This window comes from Etheostoma cragini, chromosome 20 (assembly GCF_013103735.1).
Source record: "Etheostoma cragini isolate CJK2018 chromosome 20, CSU_Ecrag_1.0, whole genome shotgun sequence".
NCBI lineage: Eukaryota > Metazoa > Chordata > Actinopteri > Perciformes > Percidae > Etheostoma > Etheostoma cragini.
Window position 1 is genome coordinate 6,912,876 of NC_048426.1, and position 13,158 is coordinate 6,926,033.

At 41.2% G+C, this 13,158-nt stretch overlaps 1 protein-coding gene and 1 long non-coding RNA gene across 9 annotated transcripts in view; one reads left to right on the top strand and one right to left on the bottom strand.

Moving 5' to 3' along the window:
• The window catches only part of LOC117935879, a 34,965-nt gene extending 23,903 nt beyond the window's left edge, over nt 1-11,062 (top strand). The window contains exon 3 of the long non-coding RNA XR_004654837.1: nt 10,921-11,062. This is a non-coding gene — a long non-coding RNA (uncharacterized LOC117935879). The remainder of the gene's footprint in view (nt 1-10,920) is intronic.
• The window catches only part of dnmt3ab (DNA (cytosine-5-)-methyltransferase 3 alpha b), a 45,983-nt gene that overhangs the window by 28,546 nt on the left and 4,279 nt on the right, over nt 1-13,158 (bottom strand). For all 8 annotated transcript variants that reach the window (XM_034858464.1, XM_034858462.1, XM_034858466.1 and 5 more), the window contains 2 exons: nt 11,585-11,692; nt 6,265-6,616 (listed from right to left, as the gene is read on the bottom strand). In XM_034858464.1, the coding sequence (XP_034714355.1) occupies nt 6,265-6,616; nt 11,585-11,692 (460 nt within the window). The remainder of the gene's footprint in view (nt 1-6,264; nt 6,617-11,584; nt 11,693-13,158) is intronic.

A 13,158-nucleotide genomic window follows, 5' to 3' on the forward strand; every position in this document is an offset into this window, starting at 1 on the left:
GGAATCCAGTCGCGGGCCGGATCAAACGGCTAGGCGGGCCGCATTCGGCCCGCGGGCCGCCAGTTGATGATCACTGCCATATACGGTAGAACTATCCTACTGCGTGCAGAGGGAATTCGAAAGACAACCGTTTATCCCGCCCCTCGGATTGAGCCCTGCCTATGGTGAGTTCCCAGACCCAACATCGTGATGTGAGTCTGGCTTATCAAGCTACCATTTAGTAGCTATTCTGGAGAGATGTAAAACGTCTGTAGAAAATATTTAATGTTATAGGTTTAACTACCCAACGGCATACAAAAGCAGTTAGCTTCACCACTACCAGTTACAGTGTTTAAATGTTCCATTCATGTACATAATAATAATCTAGTAGTATATACGGAGCATTCTGCTCTAATAGTGAGTACTTTTACTTGTAATGGAGTATTTTTAAATTTAAGTATTTCTACTTTTAATCAGGTATAGAACTAAATACTTCTTCCAACGCTAGTGTATTGTAAGGATTCCAAACTCTTAAATACTATCAGCAGTTTCATAGAAAGACTAACATTTTCCACAGGAAAGAAATTGTCCATATAGGCTGTAAAGAGGAAGTTGCATAACCAGAAGCGAGAGGTGCAGCAGCAGGGTAAAGATCATCAAAACTAGCATAGAAAGTATTTGGTGAGAGGTGCTCTGAAACCGCAGTCTAATATAAATGTCACAATAAAAGCTCCAGTTGGGATTTCCTATTAACCATTGGCCATGATTTAAGATACAGAGGTCCACAACAACAAGGGCATGTTATTCATTCTGTAACAGCAATGTTTGCCTGTGTTTAGCAGAGCAGTGAGGGGTTAGCCAGGGAGTATGGATACCATCAAACTGAAACACCAAAGTTGCTTTCACACCTGAGAAGTTTGGTCTGTTTTAACCAAAGGACTTAGGACTTTGGTGCGGATTAAACAACCGGACTCTGGTCTGCTTGAAAACTGGGGTCTTGGTTGCTTTTAAGTAAACTGGAGTTCAGTTTACTTTAGGTGAGAATACAATTTGACTCAAATATAATAAGTAAGTAACTACCTATAGGAAAACAACTAACTATGTGCATTTACTAGTCTACCATTGTAACCTTGCAAACAATTACAGACTTATACATGATTTAAGGGCTGATAACTTCAAAATTTGTAACCTATTATAACCATACATGGCTTGTCATGTGTGTGACAACACATCCTTATCTCTCTCTCATCAGGGCTCGCCCTGTCCTTCACTCGCTGTCGCCATAGTGTTCGCTCAAGACGTTATAAATTTGGTATTGCTCCTTTATTTCTGAGATAGATAGCTTTTTATTATTAGACTCTGGGTCCATTTAGAAAAACAAACAAATAAACATAAAACACAATTAAGGACAGATACTAAAGAACAGATGCAAATTAAAAAAGACAGCTGTACCAGCATTCCCATGAGGGTGACTGATACCGCACAGCACTAAACCTGGGGTCAATCAGTTGTAAAATAACAGAGTTACAAGAACAATTAGATTTAGATATCATTAGATTCCTCAGTAAAGCAGAGAATGTATTGACGCCATCTTGACAAAACAATTCACTTGAACTACACCATGTTGGTTTTCTGAGTAGTATGCGTTAATTTCAATCATCATAAGCACCCTGTAGCCTATTGAAGCTATTCTTTTAAAACTTGATCCACAAGGGGGCAGTGTAAAAAGCAGTACAATATGCTCTAAAGACGTTTATCTCGACAGTATCACCGTGAGAACTTCCTGGCGAGCATGTTTCGCTTGTATATATAACATGCAACGCTGCGGAGGCCAACTAGCACGATGGCACAGCCTGAATAAACATGAGTATCGGCTGAGTTGAAGTCCAAACACTATCATAACACTTGAGCCCTGAGAGGCTAAGGACAACTTTTGATGGCATGTTGTCTGCACAGCCAACAGCGGCTTGTCAGTGAAGTACCCTATAGACCTGTCCAAACAATAGTCTGCTCTCTTAGCAGCCTCTTCAAGTTGGTTCCATGTGTAGCTGAGTCTTCTGCTCCTTCCTCCCCCCTTGCTCTTTTTTCCATCCCTCTCCCCTCTCCTGGTCTCCTGGTCCTCATCGGGAATAAGTGACTCTATAACAAATTGGTGAGGCGGTGCACACTGCCAAGGTCATTGGGTTTGTGAAGGGAGCTGGCTAATGTTGCCCACGGAGAGTATACCTTGCCAGTTTGAGCGGGATCCAGCTCTCGTATTGCTGGAGCTCATTTCCACTCCAGCCGGAGCTCAAATCCTTCCTGTGCCCTCCAGATGGATAACAGAAACCCTATTTAGTGGACTATCGATCCACCACACTGCCCCCTACCAAGGACTTGCTTCCCTGTGAGGAATATATCAACGCTCCGTCTATTCAGACTTGTCAAGTAACAGGATTCATATCTCCCAGCATGCATAATGTCACTGTTTAGTACATTTAGGGTAAATCAAGACATCGTGCAGGTCCAACAGTGTGTTGTGTTTTTGCAATTAAACTCTGGGCAGTACTTTTCATTGATGTGATCTAAATTAAAAGTCTGTGTTTTAGAGATTTCACACAACCTCTCATAATGCTTTTTGCTCCACAATCGCCTGCTTCCAAAATCTTTTGTACCTCAGCCTGCTCACTAATCTGTAATATGTACACTCTGCCTTTTACTTTTTGATGCCTTGTTTGAAAGAAACGTGTGTGTGTGTGTGTGTGTGTGTGCAGATGCAAGCAATGAACAATTCAATCTGCACTATGTTCACACATTGCAATTTGACTGCCACTGCCTCCCCGCAGCCTTGAAAGAAAAAATGAATACATGTCACTAGCATCTGCTGCAGTTCTTGAGGGACCTGCAGACCTCTAATCTAGTCTTTGGAATTGTGGCTTAAACTGCTGACAATTTACAGGTAGTTCCCTCTTTCTGCAGTCAAAAAAAAAGTAAGACACTTCCTGCATGTCAACAAAAGTTCTGACACTTTAAAACAGCAAATTGTCACACATTGGGTGATATATTAAGAGTTGATGTTATCTTGTGAATGTCACTGTGTTTAGAGATGTAAGTTGCGTTACAGAGCTTAGAATGAAAGGACTGTGTTTTGTAGTTGCTGCTGCAATTAGGGTCACTAAACATGTGCTCATCTTAGATACTGGGAAGCCTGTCAGTCATTCATCTCACTGGGATAGTGATTTTTGTGAGGGTATATGTGAGAGTTAGAGGGACTTCTTCTGCTAGTTGGGTGAGCTTAAGTTAGTCTACATGCGGGGGTCTTAGCTAGAGGCTAGTTGAGAGCTAACCGCACAGCTAATGGTTTTTTTGTACATACCAGGTTAAATATGGTACAGTACAGCTGATTTAATGTAATTTTGTGGGTGTTCTTCTTTTAATATTGTTACCTTTAAAAGTATATGGGGCAGCTTAAATAGTAGCTTTGTAGTCATGTTAAAGTGTCTTTGTGATTAAAAGTAGTGCAATTTATGTTTATATTGAAGTTCTGGACACCATTTCTAACTAAGGGGGCTTTCACGTCCGTATTATTTAGTTTGGTTGAATCGCACTAGCGTTCGTTTGGACAGGTGTGAATGCAGCAATCACACTTTGGTTGGTCTGATGGGGTGGTCTCGGTACCCTTTCAAACAAACTCTGGAGCGATTCGTTTGTGATGAGAATGTGATCCCACCTCGAACCGCCCCAACTATATGCACTCTGCAAGTCTAAGCTAAATGGATCCTGTCAAACACATCTGATCATTAAGCATTTGTAGTCATGCATTTTTGTCCGCTTGGATTTCTCTCCGTGTTTCTCTCTGTAAACTGAACCCAGAGAGAAAACACTCCAAGTTTACAAACTCATCAACTGATTCAGACCAGGGCAAATGAACTATAAGTGTGAATCTTACCAGCGATTTAATGTCAAAATTTAAGAAACAAAGGGAGAGATACTACCAACACCAAAACTTCCCATGATGCAACTCAATAGCATATTTGCATTAGACCCTCTCAGACTTGACCCTCTCAGACTTTATAGAAGTTTTCACAGGCTGACCAATGCTGCCTCTAAATGAAAAATCCTCAGGTGTTAGTGTGATGGAGGGCCCCTTTAACACTGTTTGTGCTCTGTCCCCTCAACACTTATTAACTAAGCTAACTATTAGCAAAGTAATCTTATCAAAAGCATGATCTTTATGCACATCATAAAAAGCACACATTTAGATTTTTGTCATGTCCTTTGTGTTGACCACTATATTGTACAGAGCAGCATTGGACTCAAACACAGGTTAGGGAGCAGAGTTGCAGACCTTGTTCGGAAAACCAGTTTCGAGCCATTTACACCAAAACAGAGTTAACTACAGAGTTATCCCAGATTTCTGCTTCAAAGGGAAGTAACAGATCCTAGATGCACAGATCAGCCAGGTGAATACAGAGTGCATACTCAGTTTGTAAAGAGTTCTGGGCACAACGCCATCCACCTGGCAGGGCCCCTGACGGGGGAGGCGGCCACAACAGAGACCTGCCAGCTCCCAACAGAGGGTTGTTGCCAAGAGACGAGTGACTCCGCCCCTGGCTTTATTTACTGCACTCCTCATCAAGGTCATAGCCGGTGTCTCTGAGGCCGAGAGAGGAGCAAGAGAGACACGTGGCTCAGAGAGAGAGAGAGATGGGACTTAAAAGCAGAGAGTGAGGGGGCAGCTAAGTGATATTGGTAATCTCCATCTTGGACTAAAAACTACCTGTCAGCACCACTCTTTCCAAACAATGCCCTTCTGATTTATTTTATCTTTATATGCTACGGTTGTCTGCTGCTGCACTGTGGCAGATTCAGTTCTGTAGGACCAAAATTCAATTTTCAGTAAAATGATTCTTGCGCTGCGTCAAAGAGCAAACCTATATATGTCCACCTGCTCTACCAACTGAGCTAAACTGGCCAAAACATTGTTATTTTACGAAATTCAAGTAATGTGTTTTTTAATTCTATCTTTTTGGGTAGCAAACATGCATGCGTATGTGTGCTTCATACTAAAGCATTTTTGTAAGCCCCACAAGACATTTTAAAGAAGTGAAATATAGCCTGCATAATATTCAGTACACCGTGTTGGGAAGGATACTTTCAAAACGTAGTCCAATACATGGCCAAAATTGTAATTTTTTTACGTTACTCAATCTGAGTAATGTCTTCGGAATACTTGGATTATTTCTAGATTGAATTGCATCTTATAAGTGTAGGAATGCGGACATCAGATACTGCTTATTAAACATGCCTATTCTGGTGTGTTCTTCTGTTCCAACTGGCTGAATGTATGCATGAACAAGCAGATCGATTTTTGTATTTGTAGTCCCGAACTGCATAGCCTACTACAAAAATCTAACTGCGGTCTTTCGACCACAAGCTAATTTTAGCTAACGTTAGCATGTCAAATGGGGCTAGTCAGTCTTTCAACGGCTCTGGGGCTACTAAATCAGCACATAGGAGAATGTAAAGTCACACATACACTAAGCAGGTCCATACCTGATACAACTATCAAATAGCAATGGTGACCTTAAAACTACAGCAGACACTGCCTTTAAGATGCTCCAGGTTGGTTGCTGGCAAACAAAGGTTGTACTCCAGTTATATTTCCGTCTCTGTTTTTCTTTAATGTAAAATGCTGTTTGAGTTCCCAAGATAGAAACACATTCCTGCCCTGGCGCTGTTGTGCGGGCTTTGGCTCCATCTCTACCTCTTGATTTACCTCTCAGTGATCACGCAAAATGCTAATTTTTTTGCTTTCATATTGGGGCTTCTTGGAAATGCATTGATTTGCCTTAATTTATTTAGAATAAATTTGTGAAACAGAGAATTATCGTCATTTAATTTAACTGTATTCTAAACAGCAACTATTTAAATTGTAACTGTAACGTAATACAGTTCCTCATAATTTGTTTTCTGAATACATAACGGCGGTACATGCATTCAGTTTACTCCCCAACACTGTCGGCACAATATGTATGAAATGGACATTAACAGTATAAACATAATTATGATGTACACACAGCAACATGAATTCAACTGTTTCAGCCTTAGTGTTACTAATCCTGGTGGTGGCAGGGCCATGCTCACTGTCTTGAGCTGCACAGACCCACTCAGTCCAACATCCACTTACAGTTCATTACTCAACATCTTGTTCTAGTCACACTAGGCACATGACTTTCCCTGCTGGAGCCACAGAGAGCAGATCAAAAGATAGCTGAGCAGAACAAGCAAGAGCCAAAAACTCACATTTCGTTGGGCGCTCCAGTTTCCGCCTTCCTCGTTTCTTGTGCGGCGTCGTAAGGCTGTCGTCCTTGTCTTTCTCCGAGTCCTGGTCTTCACGGCTAGGCAGGAATCCGTTCTCTGGGGACAAGCTAAGGCTCTGACCCTGGGAGCTGTCCTCTGCCCGGCAAGAGGAAGGATCTCTGGGGATCCCGTTCTCCACTTCCCTCTTCTCCTGTTTTGGGAAGCAGGCGTCAGGCGTCCTGTCTCTGTGCCCACCCACGTCACCATTGTGGACCTGGGCCATGGACGGCCTACCCACCCCAGTGTAGACGTTGCCCACGCCCACACTGGCTTTAAGAGAGCCACAGCTATCGACCTGCGGGCAGGGAAAAAGGCGGTTGAAATGTTAACGTCCTGGCAATCTACTAGCTTTGCAGGTTGTTATTGCAGTAGCAGTATGTTACAGTTTGATGTTCTGAAGGTGTACAACAGTGTTGATCCTGTCAGCAGTTATGACATATCACTGTAGCTGGCAGCGCAATAAACGAAAGCTTTCAGGAAATAAAACAAATCATCCAGCAGGCTTGAGAAAAGGTCACCACAGTTAGCAACGATAAAACAGCTGACATTATTAGACTGAAGATAAACACTATTTTGTTACTGTTAGCTAAATGGGCTATTTGACAAAAAATGAGAATGGAAGCATTCATCATTTTCATATTAGATACGCTTAATTTCATCCCTGAAGCCTCCTCTGCTCTATCTTGACAGAATCAAACATGTGGCTCAACTTCTACACTTATTAGTCAGTATAGTATGGCATTTCCCATATAGCTCTGTAAAACTACAGTTGTAAACTTCAAAGCTGTGCTAGTAAATCTGCTGTACAGCCATTAACTTCCAAGTGAGGAAGGGATTACATTAAAGTTCATTAGGTACACTTTTTCGCTTCCTCTAGTCGTGCATTCATGATTACAGCAGCACGGAAATATGTCAAGAATGTTGGCTGTTTGACAACAAAGTTTTTCACTCTGTCCAGTTTGGAACGCCCAGTTAAACTATTTCATTCTATGCGGAGGAGTCTATTCAAAGAGAGCTGACCTATCTTAAACTGCAGTTTAAGTTACAATGGTAGAGCTTCAGTTCTTACACAATACCTAAAAAAAAAAAAAGCAGACCTTGGAGAACTAGATAAGATTTGTTTCAACTACACACATTTTGAGGAAATGTGCTCTGCTCTTGCCTAAAATAGCCATAGAAACACTTTTTCAGACAATCCCATTACTGGGTTACTGAGAGCAGAAAGTGGAGCAGTTCTTGTGAGATCAGACTGTCAACACTGATAAGGGCAGCGTTGAAGCTTTCATCTACTGTAGATAGTACAGCAGTTTGCATTTAAGGCAGACAATAGCAGCGCCTCAGGAAGCATGAGCATGATGGTATTTAACAAACACAAGATCCTGTGCTAGAAGCTAAGAGGTCAAATGTAATCTTATTATTGCAGATTGAATAGACTAGATTTGATGTGACCCAAATACATTAAAATGTATACGTAATGAATGCAACGCAAATTATGCAGTAACGAGATGCAAAGTAAACCTAAAAAAAAGTGGTCATCGAGCCAACGTTGGTTTTTAAGCATTCCTGGCAAGCCGCAACACTCTAAATGACTTCATCATTGTAGTAACTGAGAACACATTAACTGTAAATGTTAAACAGTTGCACTCATTCAAGCTGTGGCGCTCCAGTAAATCTGTTTGAAATGATAAATGAAAACAACAAATCCACAGCTGAGGTTATAGCTGAGCTTATTAATATTCTCACTTAATTCATAACTGGAAAAAGAGGTTGCGGCGCGTGTGAGTTTAGGTAGAGAGAGACAAACAGAAAGTTACATTTGTGCCCAAACTCAGGCAATATGCCTACACACAATACACACACACACAAGACACACATCTGTTGCTGATGGAATTACACAACAGATTAGTGACCCAGTGAACTACATGTGGCCCCTGCCAAAGGACAGAGGTCACAGTCAGTAAATCAGGCAGACAAAATAAAACACTGGCTATCAGATCCAACTTACTGCTGCAGCACTACAACTAACACATAATTGGTTTAATGCATAGTATGTTTAATAAGCCGTTACAGTCATTGATTGATCTATTTGTAATGTGGAAATATTGATTAGTGTAGCTTTATTATACAAATGTATAATGTGAATCACTCGTACTGACAATCCCACAGATAATTCTCAGCCAACTGTTAAGTTCCCTCAGCTTTACAGATCATGGGCTTATTTCAGGTCATTGTTTTGGTTTTTCAGTATTTTATTGATCCCACAGGGACTTAGGTGTCAGTATTATGTATTAGGTGTCAGTGTTATGTTATGAATTGGGTGCAGAGTCAGTGCAGTGCAGAGTGAATTGGGTGCAGAGTCAGTGCTTAAGACATGTAACCAGCTGAGCTTCAGACAAGCTGGAGGCACTGAATCTTACAGCCTGGATCCACAATGACTGAGAGCATCAAGGTCAGTTAATATGTAATATATAAAACCATGGTAACTGAGTTGAATGAATAAATGCTTTACTTTGGTTGCCCTTGTCATTCATTAAACATTTTCTATGAGGACTTACTTGACCCTGTCTTGATGTCTGTTTAATTAATGGGCTCGAGGTTATTGATAGCACCATAAACAGCTATTTACTAAGTGTTACCTGATCATTTTAATAATTGAAAACCAATGTCCTGGAGACAGCATATCAAATCTGCAAGTACATTTTCACTTAGAATCAGACAAAAATAACGACGACAAAACATCTATGTGACTGGAGTGTCTGACATGTGGTCAAGCACCCACAGCTGTAAAAACTATTGCAAAGCCCCCCTAATTCTAAGTGTAGCTACTGGCAGTACCACTCAGCTGCTTTAAAATACACAGTGACACAAACCTGCATGTCCCTGCCTACCATACAATATCCGTTTTGTTGAATCCCACTGTGTGAATTCATTAACATGATTTTAAAAGCACACAAAAAAAAACGTTACATGCTGGCCCAAGAGTCATTAGTAATTATCAATATAATCAGGGCTTTTAACTGCAAAAAAACATCACAGACCAAATACAAATGGTGTTGGAGTAGATTATGGATCCTACGTAACGTCCAGGAAAGTTCCGCCTTACGAAGCAGTTTGATTGGTTGGGGTTAGGCACTGACCATGAGTCGTTAAGCTCAGGGGGTAGGACCTGAACAAATTGGGTTATGTTACCTTACATGTGCATGGACGCCTGGCCAATAGTAGTGTGTGAATGTTATTAAAGGGAGGGCCTATCCTTGTTGCATGGGATTCCATAAAAACGCAGTAGTGAAACATGGTGGAGACTGTATGATCTTCATGCATGAGTACAAAGGAGTGCATGTGGTGTTTCTGAACACATTTATTTGTTTATAGGTGTTATTATCTTGTGTAGATATTACATATTTTGTAATTCTTCCAACAAAAGCAAAATTTGTAATTGTTTAAAGAGACTTTATACTTCCTAAAGCCTCTGTCTTCTGTCCTCTGCTCACGTTATGTGTCATATGGCAGATATGTTAATAAATTAGTTGTTCCAAAAAGCCTCACTTGGTAGTGGTGAAAAGTCTGCTGTCATAGAGAGGGGGGAGAGTCTAAATGTACACATGACGACGTTAATACCCAGCCTCCAACTGAGCTTGACGAAGTAGTGCTGACGTGGGCAACGTGTCTGAAAGTTGTAAGTCTTCTGGTAGCTGTGCAAGAGAAATCTCAATCATTCCCAATCAGCAGAGACGGAGAGCGTAGGTATAGGTTAGGAGATAACATAGACACAGGCTAATTACTGCTAACTAACATGCTAGTTAACATTATTAATTAAACCTAAACAGCTGATGTAAGTTGAAACTATCTGCGTGCTACTCCCGACAGTACAGTGATTTGTCAAATATGCCACAGTAAGTTGCGTGGTTATGACACATTTGTTAGCCTATTTTTACAAAAACGTCCGCTACGGAACCATAACGTGAAGTACAAGGTATAGTAGCCTTTTATACATTTTCGTGTTTCTTTAGAAATAAACAACGGACAAATAGTCTTTAAACGCTTCAGATGTAAAGTTATTTACTGTCAAAGTGGCACCAAAATGTATGGCGGTCAAAAGGATGCTAACTGTAGGTGATGGCTTCGTAGCATTAAAATGGCGCCATGGGAGCTACGCTTAGAGAGAAGAGGTTTACCCCCTTGGTCTGGCCACACTCAATTGACAAGTGGTAACTTCCTTGAAGGCAGATACTCTGTTGAAGTTTAAAACTACTGGATCTGCCCAGAGCCACTCTGGATCTGCCAAAACCAATCGCTAATGTTTGGTCGTGACGTATGTCATAAGCAAGTGACCCCAAAAAGAGGGGAGACCGGCAAGGCTTACATATTTATACATCACATTATCATGGCTAGCGTTAGCCTTAACCAACTCCTTCACCACTAACGGAGCAAGCTGGAAAATCTAACTTTTCCCAAACCCTGTCGGGAGGAGGGCCACAACATCATGGCCACCACCAGAACTCGGCAAAGATTCTTCATGCTTGGGCTTTGACTTCTGGATATTAGGCAGTGTTAACACAACGGGCCGAATGACATCGCTCGCATCTTTCTCCATTACAGAACCACAACTGTAACGCATGGCCTCAACGTCATCGTTCTCAGCCACTCCCTCTGTTTGGTGATTGGACCGCAAACCCAGACAGAGCACTGAAGGGAAATGAAAATTGAGCGCAAGTACACAGGAGGGCGGAGCCAGGTTAATGTTTTCTGCAAACCGACATTCAAACTCTTTCTTCATGCAGTGATTGGCCAGCTGCGTGGAGGTTATCAAGGTTTGAACTTCTCTCTAAAGCGGTCTTTTTTCATCTATTTCGGCAACCTTTCATGTATAATTTATGCGTTTTAGACGATGAATGCTTTCCATTGATTGTCTGAAAATATGTGCATTCATCCCCATAAGCCTTCGACTGAACAAAATGTTGTGGTTTTATATGATTCTTTGCCTTTCATTTGACATGAATGAAACATGTGAAATATTTCTGATCAAGCACGCCCCAGCCTTAACCAATTTAGATCAGGACACTAAAACCCTTCACTAAGACCCAGGCTAAAGAAATTGCAGTGAAGGTTTATTAATTTAATGGCGCTGTGCTCAGGAACTAGCTGATGTCTAATCCTGACAATGAGGAATAATTAGCTAATATATTGGAAAACTGATCACTGTAAAACAAAGATGCATGCATGGATGTAGTTATAGTGTCAGAAATGTCAGATCACTACTCACTGGAAACTGCTTGCGCTTTCTTCCAGGCTTGCCAACTTTACAAGAGGCACTACCTTTAGCCGACTTCTCCTCCGTCATCAGGTCCGTGTCCCGTAGTGTGCTTTCACCCTATCAACAAAAAGCAACACATCATGATTTAGACTCAGAATACTATAATAAAAAGAGCCATTATTTGTGGGAATGTCAAATTTACATTTCAGGTCTGGTTACACAAAGCCTGTATTTGTGCTTACAGGAAACTAAGTGGCAGTTTCACCAAAGCCAAAGATGCAGAAGCTGTTACACAAGATCTGCAGGACACGCACATACTGCACCACACTGAAACACTTGAAAATTTGGAGGGGACCTGCAGCGAGTCCTTGAGTGTCTTTGGCTGAGTGGACAATGAGACAGATAGAAATTGAGTGGCACGTTCCTTTGAACCATACTGAAGTGAAAGCTCCACAGACACAGCGCTGACCTTCCACAGACAATCCCCCTCTTGACACCGCTACAAAGACGTCGACCGGCCCCCACCTTCCCCTGCTGCAATTTCCCTTTTGATTAATAAAACTGTCTACCTCCATGAACAAAGCCCCATGTGCACCAACACCAAGTACCCCTGGGGTTGATGAGAGAAAAGATGATCCTAATGTAGATGCTTTGAGTTTCAATATTGACTGAATAGGACCACCAGCACCAGGTCTGAATGCAAATGAGATTGCAAGGCCATTTCTGACAGCTACAGTGGGGGGTAGAGGGCTGGGTCCTTATTAAATTCCTTCATTGAATGTGAGATTCCCTCAAAGATAAATAAGTTCTCTACACTGTAAGGCATCCTGCAACCGAGTTCCTCTGCTGACTTGTTAAGTACTTTTATTTTAATCTTTGGTACTGTTGGATAACATGATAGACTATATCTGTAAATTGACTTTGACCTTGCGTAATGGATAGTGTTAAAGACAGCAAGATAATTCAGTAACGACTTGCATAGTACAACACCTTTAATTTCTCCAATTAGAAAGTATTGTCTTTCTGCTGTAGAACATGATCTGAAACTATCTGGAACAAGTCTAAATTGCATTTAAATACAATACAAAACCGATGCTGCTGTTTCTAAGGTCAAAATGAACCTCATGTTTTAAACCAGCATGGAGGAGAAGTCTGTAAATTGCTCAGAGAAATGTAAGATTCAGGTTTTACACTGAGATCTGTGATCTGTCAGATTCTGTGGCACGAATAGGTCAATAATAAAATCAAATCAAATATTGAGAGGTTGAAATAATGTATCTGTGCTATTAAAATGTACCACCCTATTTAAAAAATATGAAGTTAGCATCTGTAACCGCTATTAAAATATGTAACTAAACTAGTGCCGTCAGTGAAACACCCTTTTCATTTTAACGGCGTACATTTTTTTTATCGCGAGATTGACGTTCTTTTTGGCCTAGCAAACTTTGTAGTTTTTTAACATGCTGTTGCAACAACTAGTAACGTTAGAAAAACACCACACCGGATCTAGCTAGACTGGAAACAAAACAGCAGGCACACCACACGCTTGTCTTGGCTTTCGTGAGACGCTGAAATGGACGCCA